Source organism: Perissodus microlepis, chromosome 9, assembly GCF_051167445.1.
Source record: "Perissodus microlepis isolate ML-2025 ecotype Zambia chromosome 9, ASM5116744v1, whole genome shotgun sequence".
NCBI lineage: Eukaryota > Metazoa > Chordata > Actinopteri > Cichliformes > Cichlidae > Perissodus > Perissodus microlepis.
This window is the reverse complement of record NC_140469.1, coordinates 33,539,615-33,554,511: the sequence shown is the minus strand read 5'-3', so window position 1 is coordinate 33,554,511 and position 14,897 is coordinate 33,539,615. Positions and strand designations below refer to the sequence as shown.

Sequence of the window (14,897 nt, the reverse complement as noted above, 5' to 3'; positions counted from 1 at the left end):
AGGTGAGCAGGTCGTCAGGTGTGTCCTCTAATAGATGACTAATGAATTTGTTTGTTTTGGGAGAAACACTGACGTGTATACACAACACACACGGACAGATTTTTTCAAAATCAGCTTATTTATTTAGAAGAAAAAGAATTAATAAGAATAATAAACAGCTGTTGTTATTAATGTGGCTGTTGTTCAGAGCATTGGTTGATTATTGGTGATCGTCACGAGGCTGCACACTTGTTTTTGTCTCGTTTGTATTTTTAGTTTTTCTTCCTCTCTCACCTGTATACACCCCCTCCCGCTCCCTCTTCCCTCCGCAGGCTCGTGACTCTCTCACCTGTCCTCTCACTTCTACCTGAGTCTTCGACAGAGCTGCACGCGCTGTCCGGAGTCACGCGGATCATTTTGAATGTTTTATTTCACCTGCGGACTTCCGGTTTGAAAAGAGGTTTGAAAACTTTTAATTTGGCTCAGATTCTAATTCTTTGATTTCGAAAGAACCACCGGAGAGCCGAAGAGGACAGGGTCAGGCCCGGCAGCGGCAGGAGGATGTCCCGTGCCGAGGAGCGCGAGGAGGCGGACTGCGTGTGTTCCGTCGGGATGAAGTTAACGTGGGACATCAATGACCCCAAGCTGCCCCAGGTACCACGTGATCCCAGTCATCCTTTATTGATTTTAAATGTAATCAATAAAAAAAGATTGAGAGGAAATAAGAAGGAAGCTTAAATTAGACATAAAATAAACGGAGTCTGGAGAAGCAGGGAGTCAGGGCCGGAGACGTTTGTACATCAGTGATCACCGTTTGATCTGCTCCGAGCACAAACGCGGCAAGAAGAAACAAACAGAAAAAACATAACAAAACACGAAAATAAAATTAAAGTCAGATTTTTTTAATCTGCATAGAAATAATCCGAGTTTGTTTTAGAATTACAGGCCACCGCTGGAGAATTGTCGGTCACATCTGGAGCTCAAATTAAATTGAAAAAACGTGTTTGAATTAAGTTAGATTTTTTTGCTTTCGAGAAAATAAAACGAAAAAAAAAAAGAAATAAAATAAAAATGTGAAAGAGCAGCAGGTCTGAGAGTGTGAGCGAACACAGTGACAAACCCAAATATCCACGTTTAAAAATAAGCTTTTAAAAACTAAACAAATATCTGAAAATAACTTGTTCATGCAGAATATTTACACACATATATGTGTCACAATAAAAAGGAATTCGTTCATTAATAAGAGCGTACACACTGCTTATTCTATTATAACATTATTTGAATTTATAAGTCTACAGAAATCAAAGTGCGCAACTAAATAAATCTTTCTTATTTTATTTATTTTGATTTTGTGAGATGGTCTAAAGAAAACGGTCCAGTGTGTGATTTACATGGATGGAAGCTTTGACACATCCCAGCGCGAAACCACGTCCATTCCTGATGCACGTAATTATCGATAATTAACTAAAAATCTATAATGAATATATAATGCAGTAACTGACATTACAAACACTCAGTCGTGTATGACGAATTAGAGGAGGGCAGAGGTCGAAGTTTAAAAGGTTACAAAATAAAAACACAATATTGAAATCAGCTGTTCTGCATCGAGAAAATGTTTGTTTGTAGTTTCTGGATTTTTCTCCCTTGTATGGAACACATGAACGTGTTTGATCAATAATAAAACCATCGATCTGTTTTTATTTACATTAACAGGTCGAGTCTTTGAAAGTTTGATTGGATTATTGATCAGTTATCGATAATCGGTCACTTTCACATCATTAAACACGTTCTCGAGTATCTTATTCTATAAAACTTTATTTAAACAAACTGTTCAGAGGATTTAATAAAAAAATAAAGATATTTATTTGTAGTGTGTGTGTGTGTGTGAGCGGACTGAAAAATCCAACATTTAAGAACAAGCAGAACAGATTATATTTCAGTTTATTGTAATATAATGAATGTGAAAAATTTCCGTTGAATAAAATCATGTTTCTCCTGCAGGTGTTTTTTTAGACACGTTTTTATTTTTATTTATTTTTGTCATGACATGCGCAGATCCACACAGACGAGCCTTCACAAACACGTTTTCATTAATTTGGTAATAATAATCAATAATTATTATTGATAATAAATAATATTTGTATTATTACTTCAGTTCAGTGGTTTGAATCAGGAGAATGTGTCACGCGTGAAAGTTTCCCACATTCCCACAGACCGGTGCAGAGTCAGAGGTTTTGTGGAGGTTATTTGAAGGTTACGTGAAGCCGCCGTGTGACCCGCGCTTACTCGGCTCTTTGACTCTGTTTTTCTGGTTTTCTGGAGGTTGTTTGAAGGTTACGTGAAGGTTCGTGTGACCCGTGCTGACTCGGCTCTCCGCTCTGTTGTTGCTCAAACAGAAAAAACTGGTTTGTATATTTTTGTTTCCAGTGAAACCAAACACACATCTCCCATCGCACACAGCTCCCACGCTGATCGATATCTGTGATCGATCCGGGACCCTGCTCTGTCATTACACAGCTTTTACACTCAGAGCTGATTTTTCAGATTAAATTTAAATGATGGAGCTGATGCAGGATAAATAGTTCAGAGGCCGCTGAGGGCCACGGCCTGGACTAGACTTTATCTGGCTTCACAGCCTGACTCCCAGCCGACTGCCCACGCTCCGTGTCATGATCCTGGACGTGGACATGGGTCAGAATGTTTGCCGAATGGTTTCGGGTCACGTGGAAACGGGGTTTGGTTGTTTGTTAATTCACTGCCTGACAAGAAATTCAAAACTTGCTCCAGAAATATTTACGCCCAAATAATTTTAAGTAATGAGATTACATTTCACGAATCGGGTCAAATGATTTTTTTTGTTTAGGTTTTATTGCCAAACGTTGAGCAGATTTGCAACATTAGGAAATTGCTGCAGTGCTTTGTGTGAGACATTTGTAGATATAAATAGACATAAATAATTATTTCAATAAATAAACCGTTGACTTTACACTCGTCATCTACATTTAACTCAAAGTGATTAAAAGAATCGCTTTTTGGAGAGCTGCGTGAAAATATGTGCGGAGGATTTTCCACGATCGCACTGAACCAGCCGTTTTTAATCTGGGCTCCTCCGCTTAAAGTGCCGTGGGCTGGTTCATGTACCGGGCTCTCGTCTCTGGTCTCCTGGGTTTGGCCCACTATGATCCTCTGACGTCTCTGACTGGACGTCCTAAGACTGGACTCTGGAGATATAAACCAGCCGCTGTTTCAAACTAAACACGAGTGCAACTCCGTGGAACGGGCCGTGGTGTGAAGTCGCTGCTCCCTGAAGACTTTGTTGAAGAAACCCTCCCAGTGAGGACAATAATAAGCAGCAAGTTGGTGCTGGTCAGACTGGAGCTGGCTTCTGTCCTGTGATGCGAGGTCTGCTCTATTAGCCGCGTGGGCACCGACGTGTTCCCACCACGGCGATGAGCCGAGAAGTGTCTCCAGTGTAACGTGGAAATAAAACGAGTTTAAAATGTGCGGTTCCTTCTTTGAGTGAAATGATGTAACTGAATGTTTTTATGAATTTAAGGTCGTTTTCAGTGTTTTTTTTCTGTTTCCTGAGTGTGAGTATGGCATTTTTCTTTGTTAAAGATAAACTTTTCAGGCTTTACTGATAACGCTCACACATCTATTCACATTTGTCGGAATCAGACAAAGATTTACCAACATCAGTAAGCACGTGTGTTTTCTCGGGGCCACCGTACATTTCACACAGCGTTCAGGGCTGTATCCGATCAGGATGTGTTACATCATATTCTATAATGATGTTATGTGTTTGTAGACTTTCTGCCCAGTTTGACCCATTTAGCAGAAGTCAGCCTGTTTAAGGCTCTGATATCTATTCTGTATGACTTAAAGCAGTTATGACATGGTCTGATTTTCTCACCCAATAAAGGAATATTTCATATATCAGTCTACTCTTCATTCTATCAGACACAGTTATCACAGCTCGTACATTTGCTTTTTACACATATATGTAAGCATTGAGCCAATTTTAGTAATGCCAACATATTAAACGAACAATATTTGTCTCTTATATATAATACATCTATATATACACTGTCAAAGATACTTGTCTTTGAATGAAGATTTAAGGTGATAGGAAATATAAATGACTTCAACTTGAATCTTTACTGAAGCTCAGTATTTGACACAGAGTTCACTCACATGTGCTCTACCAGTGTACCTGCACATGTGATGTGACAATAGAAGTGATTTGATTTGAGAGTTCAAACTCACTGCTGTAATAACTAATAATGATTAATATAATAACTATAATATTGGCCATCTCATATTTACACTGACTTTAGTCTCATGAACAACATTAACTAATTGTTATTTACTAACTAATCTTATATGACTGTTGAGTACAGATATGAAGCCCAACAATCATGTTTTACAGTCCTGTGGTCTCAGCCTCAGATACTTATTAAATCACACAAAGCTCGTGTAGAAACAAACAAACAAATGAACAAAATATGTTCTCCTTCATTTCTGTCAACCACACGTTTCCAGCTATCATGGTTGCCAGGCAACCTGGGCAGCGCGACGGAGGCTAGACCGCCCATTTCACAAGCCTCACATTCCCGGCTTCAGCGGTCTTTGAGTACGCGGCCCTTGAGGACCGTTGAGGCTGCTTGCTTTAAGGCTGCAGACCCTGAATTGGGATACAGCCCAGGTCTGTTTCAGTGTGAGGGCATCGGTGCGTCACACCGTCATCAGCTGATCGATCACTGCAGTAATCTATTCCTGTGTAGCGGCGACCTTTGACTCATAATTTCGTCTTTATTTTCATTATTATATCATATTATATTATTATGTCAGCAACCATAAATACATAAAGCGCATTGAGTCAGAGCTTCAAAGTCTTACCCGTGTGTGTGTTCGTCTGTCTGCAGGACACGAAGCAGTTTGACCCGTTCCAGGAGTGGACAGACGGTTACGTTCGGTACATTTACAGCGGTGAGAAACTTTTTCGTGTTGCTAAGATTTTTTTTCATTTTTGTTTTTTAAAATTCTGTCCAAACATAAAAGACATGACGTGAAGATTTATGAGCCTGTAGGTTGATTCCCACTCAGCTTTAATGATTTTTAAACTTTATTTGATCTTCTCAGTCATTTTCTTTTAGGGAGCATGATTACATGTCAAAATATATATGTACGAGTTATTATTGTGAAATTGTTTTAAAATGTCATAAACATGCTGCAGTGTTTGGGTAATTACTCAAAACATAATAATAGGAGTTTGTTCAGTCAGCTGAGTTAAGTGCATGTCTGACCAGAGAAAGAAAGTCACGACTTACCATGGCAACAAGTAAATAAAAAGCATTTTAGTTCAGTTTAGTTAATTTTTTTACCAATATAGTCCCAAATTCATGAGTTTTATGTTGTAGAGTAGAGACCCACAGCAGGGGTGTCCAACTGTCCTGCAGGTTTTAGATGTGTCCTTGATCCAACACAGCTGATTTAAATGGCTAGATGACCTCCTCAACATGTCTCGAAGTTCTCCAGAGGCCTAATCATGTGATTCAGGTGTGTTGACCCAGGGTGAGATCTGAAACATGCCCTCAAGGCCTGGAGTTGGACACCGCATGCACTTTGGAGACAATGGGAAGGAAAAACTCCCTTTTAACAGGATGTTAAAAATGTGAGGATTTAACGGGGAGTCAATGAAGGGAAGCCAATACAGGAGAAATCTGCTCTCTCTTTCTAGTCCCTGTCAGGACTCTTGCTGCAGCATTTTGGATTAACTGAAGGCTTTTCAGGGAGTTTTTAGGACTTCCTGATAATAATGAATTACAGTCGTCCAGCCTGGAAGTAATAAATGCATGAACTAGTTTTTCAGCGTCACTCTGAGACAGGATATTTCTAACTTTAGAGATGTTGCACAAATGGAAGAAAGCAGTCTTACATATTTGTTTAATATGTGCATTGAAGGACATGTCCTGGTCAAAAATGACTCCAAGGTTCCTCACAGTGTTACTGGAGGCCAAGGTAATGCCATCCAGAGTAAGAATCTGGTTAGATACCATATTTCTAAGATTTTCAGGGCCGAGTACAATAACCTCAGTTTGATCTGAATTAAGAAGCAGAAAGTTAGCGGCCATCCAGGTCTTTATGTCTTTAAGACATTCCTGCAGTTTAACTCATTGGTGTGTGTTATCTGGCTTCATGGACAGATAGAGCTGGGTGTCATCTGCATAGCAGTGAAAATGTATGCTATGTCTTCTAATGATGCTGCCTAAGGGAAGCATGTATAATGTAAACAGAATTGGTCCTAGCACTGAACCCTGTGGAACTCCATAATTAACCTCAGTGTGTGAAGAGGACTCTCCATTTACATGCACAAATTGGAGTCTATTAGATAGATATGATACAAACCACTGCAGCACAGTACCTGTAATACCTGCAGCATGTTCTAATCGCTCTAATAGGGTATTATGGTCGACAGTATCGAACGCTGCACTGAGGTCTAGCAGGACAAGCACAGAGATGAGTCCACTGTCAGAGGCCATAAGAAGATCATTTGTAACCTTCACTAAAACTGTTTCTGTCTTGATTGGCTGTGGCTAACCAATGAGATGCTAGAGTTGGTTGAATACATTTTAAAATATACACCATAAGAACCATGAAATGATTAAATAGGGAAATATAATTGCTCAGTGGTCTAAAAGTCACTGTTTGGTGGATTTTGTTTTGCAGCTGAAGATAAGAATGGTCAGAGACATCTGTCTGGCTGGGCAATGAGAAACACCAACAACCACAACTGTCAGATCTTGAAGAAATCGTGTTTAGGTGTGGTGGTTTGTTCTCGAGGCTGCACACTGCCTGACGGATCCAGACTTCAGCTTCGACCTGCCATCTGTGACAAAGCCCGGCAGAAGCAGCAGAGTAAGAAGAGCCTGGACCAAAGCCTTCTCAGGACTTCCTCACCTGTGTTCACATTCACCTGACCAGTTTATTTTTCTTGTGTGTTTCAGAGAAGCTTTGTCCCAATTGTAATGCTGCTCTGGAGCTGCTCCCATGCCGTGGTCACAGTGGTTACCCTGTCACCAACTTCTGGAGAGTCGATGGAAAGGCCATCTTCTTCCAGGTTGATTAATAAGAATAATAATAATGGATTGCATTTATATAGCGCTTTTCTAGGCACCCAAAGCGCTTCACAATTCCACTATTCATTCACTCTCACATTCACACACTGGTGGAGCAAAAAGCTACAGTTGTAGCCACAGCTGCCCTGGGGCAGACTGACAGAAGCGAGGCTGCCATATCGCACCATCGGCCCCTCTGACCATCACCAGTAGGTGAAGTGTCTTGCCCAGGAACACAACGACCAAGACTGTCCAAGCCGGGGCTCGAACCGGCAACCTTCCAATTGCAAGACAAACTGCCAACTCTTGAGCCACGATCGCCCCAGTTTGATTATCAGCACAACTGGTTTTCTAGCTGTAACACTATGTCAGTGAAAAAAAAAATTGTATTTAAAATATTTAAACATGAATAAATATTTAAATGATATCTAATAAGAAATATTTGCTCATTTTGTGTTTGGTTTAAAACTAACTGCAACATATTTGAATAAAGCAGTTATCAAAGGGCTTCATCGGGTTTTCGTCAACCCTCTGAACACTGCAGCCTTTTCGTGTCTACAAGTTTTTTCAGATTCTCCAAAATCTTTTGTCAAATGATGAAACACTGATGATACAATCACAACGTTAATTGTGTTTATCTGCATTTTCAGTGAGAGAAATGTTTAATGTTTTCTGGGATTTCCTTACCTGGATGATTGAGAATGACAAAAATCAATCTTTGGATTAAGGCTAGGATCACGCTAACGCTAACAATGTTCGGTTTGAACTGTTGAATTATCCATCAGGTGTTTATTGCACAACTTTTGTTGCAACTTTATTGAAATGTATTGCTGCATCTTTAAAAAGATTTAAGTTTTGATGTGTTGATTTTGTTCTGTTTATCATGAAACAATGATTTTCATCATATTTTATTCGGTACAGTTTTAAACAGGTTTAAACTACAGCTGTCAAAATTAGGGTACAAATCAAATTCAGTGTTTTTATTTATGTATCTATTTATCTAAATGACATTTTTGTGAATTTGATGTTACTATTATTGTCCTCCAGGCAAAAGGCATTCATGATCATCCCAGACCAGAGTCCAAATCAGAGACTGAAGCCAGAAGGAGTTCAGTAAAGAGACGAGTCAACTCACCTCCATTCACACCAAAGAGACGACTCATTGAAACACAGGTTGCTACCAATAAGCCACAAACAATAACGACTGTTTGTTCACATCTCTGCTGTTTACTTACTGTTTCCCTGTAATTTTCCCTTTAGGCTCTTGGCCCTGCGCTCCTCTCCTGCGTTGAACCAACGGATAGGATTTCCTTCATTGAACCAAACTTCCCTCAGCACTACCCAGCATTCCAAAGCCCAGAACCCTACTACAACCCCCACAATGCACTGGGAGAGAGCACACCGACACTTCAGAAACCAGCCAATCCCAGGCTTTATATGAGCAGGCCCGGATATGACTTCCAAGGATACCTGACCTCACCTTCATATCCTGTGACCTCTGACCTTTGCGACCCTAGGTTAGCTTCAGATATTCCTCAAAACAGTTTCTGGTAGTGTAAAAATAATAAAATGCACCATAAATGACATGTAAAGTTTCACAGGTTTAAACCAGATTCTGGTTTCTGTGCAGAGTGGCCCCGGTCCTGGGTTCCTCGTCGTCCTCATCTCCATCGTCAGCTCCTCTCTCCTCCTCCTCCACCTCCTTTGACCCCCAGACAAAGACCCCTTCTGGATGGAAAGAACTGCTGAAGAACTCTGCCCCCTACAGTGACAACCACCATTACTACAGCACCGAGTACCCTTGCCGTTATGCCAGCAACAACCCGGGTTCACCAGCAGCACTGCAGACCATCATCACAACGACAACCAAGGTGAGTAACCCTCAAAACCTGAGGTTTGTCTCAACTTGTAGAGCCTGCAGGAGACATGCGTAAGAGTCAGGTATGAGATGCGTGTTTTGTAGTTGGACCTGCACATGGTTGACCTTGTGTATTTCACTGTAAACTGAAAACAATTGGCTGACATAGAAGCTTGAATATCTGTTTCACCTGTAAATAATGTCGTTGTCACATTATCACCTCCTGTGTTCCTCCTCAGGTCTCCTATCAACCGTGTCCGAAGCCTCCTGCTGCCCTCCCTCCTTACCAATCATGTCCCAAACCCTCTGTCGGCCTGCCCTCTTACCAGCCCTGCACTCCCTCCAAACCTGCTGGCCTTCCTGGCTGCTCCTCCTTACTGGACGACCCCTCCTCATCCTCGTACTCCACCGAGGTGAAGGTGACAGAGGAGTCGGGTGGAGTCATCAAGTCTCTATCTTTCCAGCCTGAGCCTCTTCAGACCAAAACCGAGCGGGCTGACGGCTACGACTACCGCTACTCGTACCCCAACACGTACCGCTACGACGACTACTGAGGGAGCAATACATCCATCACTGTTACTACTGCCGCTACTACTGCAGGTACTGCTGCTGCCAACAGAGATGGCAACATCCCACTAACTAGGGGCAAACTTCCTATGGCTGCTAGTATCACTGGACCATTCAGGTACCAAGAGGATCAGTCTGAATCCAGGTTTTGGTCCCTGAGAGACTTTCTGGAAAAATTCACTTATCAAACGATGATCTTTTTCACGTCGGACGTCAGAGAATCACCTCTGGAGACGTTCAGGGGAGGAACCCTGAATACAGCACTCAGGCAAATGGGAATATTTGCAACCAGTATCCTGTTACTGGGCTGGTGTTCCTGGAGCTCACCCTCTAGGTGCTTCTCACAAAAGAAAAACAGCATAAATCATTAAAATACTGTGTATATTATTTATTATCTTTCAACTTTCTGATATTTCCTGAAACAGGCTGACACGCTGATTACTTGGTAATCTCCAAAATCTAGTCAAGGCACAACAAACTGTACAGCATATTTGAGCAGAAGGTTTTATGTTTTCACCACAAAACACACGTTCGTATTTCGATGGATAGTCTTCATATCAACTTTGGCCAAAGTTTCAAATAACAGAGCCTAACAGTCTAAAGCTAAGCTCACTGCTCTGAACACTTGGTTTACTGCTGGGTTTTTTACACTCTGTAATTATCATTAAATATCATATGACATCACATTGATGTCACAGAGATAGTCATAGATTGTATAACCTATATAGATCCCATCTCATCTATGTAAGATATAGAGTCACAGAATTAAACTGAGGAGTTGGCAGTGAGCACAGGAAGTCATCACGTCAGAATGAGAACATTTGGCTCCATCAGCAGACTGAGATTCATTACTGAATAACCAGCGCACACGTCGCACTGTTTGTTGGACTGGATTTCCTTTATTTCAAAACTCATTTAATCATGTTTCATATTTTTAAGAACATTTTAATAGTTTCACTGGAACAAATTTCTGTGAGCATCTGAAAACAGAGGGCTGCAACAAAGGGGCGACGTCAAAGATCAAAACTGAACTATAAGTGTCTCTGTGTGCCGAGGAAGACCCTGAGATGTGACTGAAAGCAGAGCTGGATCCAAACATATATATATCCATAAATAAAGTAGAACTAAAAAGTCTGAAAAGACTTTCACTTGAGGTTTTTCACGTGAGAGTCTTTTAAACACTCTGCAATCAGAAATCATAATGACCTGCACTTGGAGTATTTATTCTATCTGTTAAAGCCACTGCCTTTTCCTGAACCTGGAAGAACAAACAACGTTTCACTGAGGAGATCTGAACCTGTTGAAGTGACACATTAAAGCAGCTGATCTTCACACTCTGCTGTTCCTTGATTCTTTCTGAAGTCAAACCCACACTCATGTATTTAACAGTATGAAACAAACTGGTGGATTGATCTGACAGGGGTTAAATGAGCAGGCTCTCAATCAGCAACACACAATATCGACTATAAGTACACATCATCAATTATAAGTACACATCATCAGTTATTAGATTTCCCTTGTGAATCAATAAAGTATCTATCGGTATAAAAAATAGATCATATTTCTCATCACAGTGTCAACATTTGATGTATTCTTTGCTGGTTCTTTGACAGTGTGGCTGCAGCTCAGGTGGTAGAGCGGGTCCATCAATGTGTGTGAATGTTAGACGCACCAGTCCCTCATTTCACAATCTGAAGACAGTTGTTCATGATTTCTGCTCACTTGTGTCCAAGCTTTGCCACTCACACAGTGACTGTAGTTTGAGTCTGATGGGGAAATGATGCTGCGTTGTTTTTTACCCTTTCTAAAGTCCTCGTTAGGTTTGGACAAATGTGGTTTAGTTTAAAATATGACCTCAAAAACAGATAAAAATGATTCCTATGGCTTTAGTGTGAGACTGTGCTAACTATAAAATAAAACAGATTGTGAATTTAATAAAGTAATGAGCTGATTCAGGGCAGAGTGAATCAGCTGTGGTGTTGCAGGGACTTTACATGGCAGCAGAAACCTTCAGAGGGACTGTTGTGCAGAATTAAAACCGTAAAAATAAAACTGTGTTTTCAAATGGATGCTGAGAAAGTGTAAAGCAGTGAGTGGACAACAGACCAAATGTGAGTAACCTTCATCAACAACAGACAAAATAACCCAGACAAGGATACTGTTGACTGACATGAGTGTGTAGTTAATACATTGAAGGGTTACCTAGGCAACCAGGGGTCTACCTGTACCAGAGTCGGTTCAAGGTTACACAGTTTTGTCACAATGACCTTGGAAAGGAGACAACACCATGAAGTTATCAGTGTCTGTCACACAGCGAATCACACCTGGCTCGTCCTCAGTACAGTTCACGCTAATTCAGGCACGCAGATGTTTTCAGGAATATTAATATTGAATATTAGTGGGACTTTCTTTCTCTGAGTTTGCTGATCTCAGAGCTTATTTAGAGAAAAGTTTAACAGGATGACGAATTAACATCTAAAACTGCCACAGGTGTTTCTGAGTCACAGGTAAGCCTAGTGCACAGGTGAAGGCGGCCTTTAGTGAGTCCAGCTTCATTCAGCAACATGGATGTGAAGTCATCACTGAGACCACTGTCAGAAGGACCCCTTGTGGGCTCCGAGCCTCATAGTGAGCACCCTGCAGCACAGGATCAAAGCGCTGCTGTTTGGACATCTGCGGGTTTCGGTCTGAGTAATAAATGTTGTTTTGACAAGAGCATGTCGGGACAGGACTCACTGAGCTGTCCTCAGGGTGAACCTTTATGTCCTCGCAGACGCTCTTCGACCGCCTCGTCTTCCTCTCTTTCACTACGATCCATTACGATCGCTCATTCCTCAGCTCACTCGTTACCTGCCTTCAGTGTACGCTAACATCCATCAGTGGATGATTATGTTCAGAGGCTGGCAGGCAGCGGAGCCACCCAGTCTGATCCTGGCACACACACTCACAGTACAATCCTGCAGATTACTCCATAACAAATCTGAAACTGAGATATCAAAACTCTGTTTCTGTCCAACAACCTAAAAGAAAACACACTCACATCACAATGCTGTACACAGAGGTTAGAGTTAAAACTATTCTCCAGTAGGATGACGACGATGATGATGATTTTCACATCAAAGAGATTTGAACGTTAAAATGTAAAGATATAAGATATAAATATAAGAGGATTTTCTGCACCTTAAGTACCAGGTGAGCAAACAATGTTTCCATAGGCGGGCTCTTCTTCAAGCAGACACTAGGCCACGATCTTCATGATCCTCACCTGTGATATATTTATGTGAAGGTGCCGAGTCTGACAATACTCATCCAAATGCTCACGTTACACAGACACACACACACACACACACACACACACACACACACACACACACACACACACACTCTGGGTGATACTTCTCCTCTCTGCCCTTTACCCTGAATAAACCAAATATCTGCACCCGCCAGCAGCCATGTTTGCTCTGTCACTGTCATCAGTTGGACCGAGATGCTGAAAAGCAGCTGCCTGAACATCTTTGCAGACTTTATGGCTCAATAATCAGATGATGATTGATGGAGACAGGCAGGAAACATGAAATTTTGCAGCCTGAGGTCTTTCCTCCTGTATGGTGCCAAAAAAACCTTTTAAATCAGGAGGTTTGGCGCTTTCAGGTAGTTCAATGGTTTTCTAATCAATACTTGTTATTGATAAGTTACAGTAACCTGTGCTGAACGTATCTCTGCTGAGGAACACCGCATAGTTGAATTCCTGCACAAGAGGTTTCTGTCTCCTGACTCACCTGGTGCCTCACCTGTCTCTCACCTGTAAACCAGGTGAGGCTGAGTGCAGATAATCCCAAACTGTGTAATTCTATCCTTTCCCCAACAATCACCTCATCCTGTCTCCTTATCTCCTTATCTTCTTCTTTTTCTTCTTCCTCTCCGCTGATTTCCATTGCTGCTCTTTCACACGCAAATAATTTCATCCCTCCTCTTCTTCTTCTTCTTCTTCTACTTCTTCTCTGCTAAATAAATCATCATCTGCTGACATGAGATACCTTTCCAAACAACGGCACATGTGCCCTCCACCCCTCCATCCACCGATCCCTCCACTCTGATGTGGCTCCACGCTAATGGATGTTTTCAATTTGATGCTACATGGTTGTGATTCCCAACAGAGAGACAGACAGATGGAGCGAGACAGAGGCAGGATGAGGAAAGACGTGTTAACGAGAAGAATAACCTTATTGTACAATAACGTCCAACGACCGTCTTAGAGCCAGGGAAACCTGTCCAGACTTTAAAGTACATTAGAGGGTCGCTGTGGTTCACCTGGTCCATTTTAACTTTGTGTTCCCATTAAATCGACACCGTCCTCTGAGAGATTCAAGGAAACAACAAGTCTGGCTGAACAGGACCAGGTGTAGGATTAACTTCTTCTCTGGTCTTGTGTCACTCACTTTAATTTCAAACTGTGTAATTTTAAAACTGCATATACTGTATATTCTTTGTATTTGTTATCTCACTCTTATTGCCTGTTCTTATTGTCCTTATTGTCAACGTTATGCTGCTTTGTTGTATGTTAATTGCCCCTTGGGGATAAATAAAGTCTTTCTGATTCTGATTCTGTGTCATTCTTTCAACTCCAATAGCACGATGAGTGTAGCTGTTCTCCCAGGAGTCACAATAAAGTTTAATGTGCAGGCTTCCCGATGCATCCGTGTTCTGACTGTGGGATTTCTACACTGGAACATCCAGCTCTGGATGTAAATGAACATATAGCAATGACATCTTTGAAGTCGGGCTAGTTCACTTATAATGATGTGATGATGGTGACACAGAACAACTATGCTGCACTCCGCTTATCTCTCACATCTCAAAGCTCGCTATGAATATCTGTGCTTGCATTTGGCATCACACACACAACTTTCCTCTTTTACTAAGCAACCAAAGGCCAGGTGTTGCCATATCATTTTTTGGTTTGCTGCATTTTTCAGCCAATAGGAAGAGTGTGTCATGTTTTTTGCTCGGAAGCATCTTCTCTTTGAAAAGTCTTGTTTTTTCAACCTTTCCTTCCTGTAGCAAACATGGCAACAGTACTGAGGGAAACTCTGGTTTTACTTGGTCTATCAACACAATTTAAAAACTGGTGGATAATTTGAAGTCCATTAAAGTTGAAACAGATACTCGGCGAGGGTGTGTCTTGCTGCTTCGTCATTTAAAACCGATCCTGTGATTTGGACGCTCTGGCGCTTCTCTGGCTTCCTGAGGATTTGATTGTCCTGAAAAAAACTTGAGGGTCTTCAGAGGGCAGAGACAAACACCATCATATGACATGAAGAAGGTATGCCAAGAGATGGTCCATCCACACCGGAAGGTCAGTTATTAACATGAAG

The 14,897-nt window shown here is 41.4% G+C and overlaps 1 protein-coding gene across 1 annotated transcript; it reads left to right on the top strand.

Annotated features, from left to right (window-relative positions):
• Positions 1-340: 340 nt before the first annotated feature.
• Positions 341-12,576, top strand: gcm2 (GCM transcription factor 2). The gene is made up of 8 exons (XM_084939907.1): positions 341-633; positions 4,905-4,968; positions 6,709-6,897; positions 6,987-7,099; positions 8,145-8,270; positions 8,358-8,614; positions 8,728-8,968; positions 9,195-12,576. The coding sequence occupies exons 1-8, from the start codon at positions 541-543 to the stop codon at positions 9,507-9,509; spliced, it is 1,398 nt and encodes a 465-aa protein (XP_084796033.1). The 5' UTR covers positions 341-540; the 3' UTR covers positions 9,510-12,576.
• Positions 12,577-14,897: the final 2,321 nt, after the last annotated feature.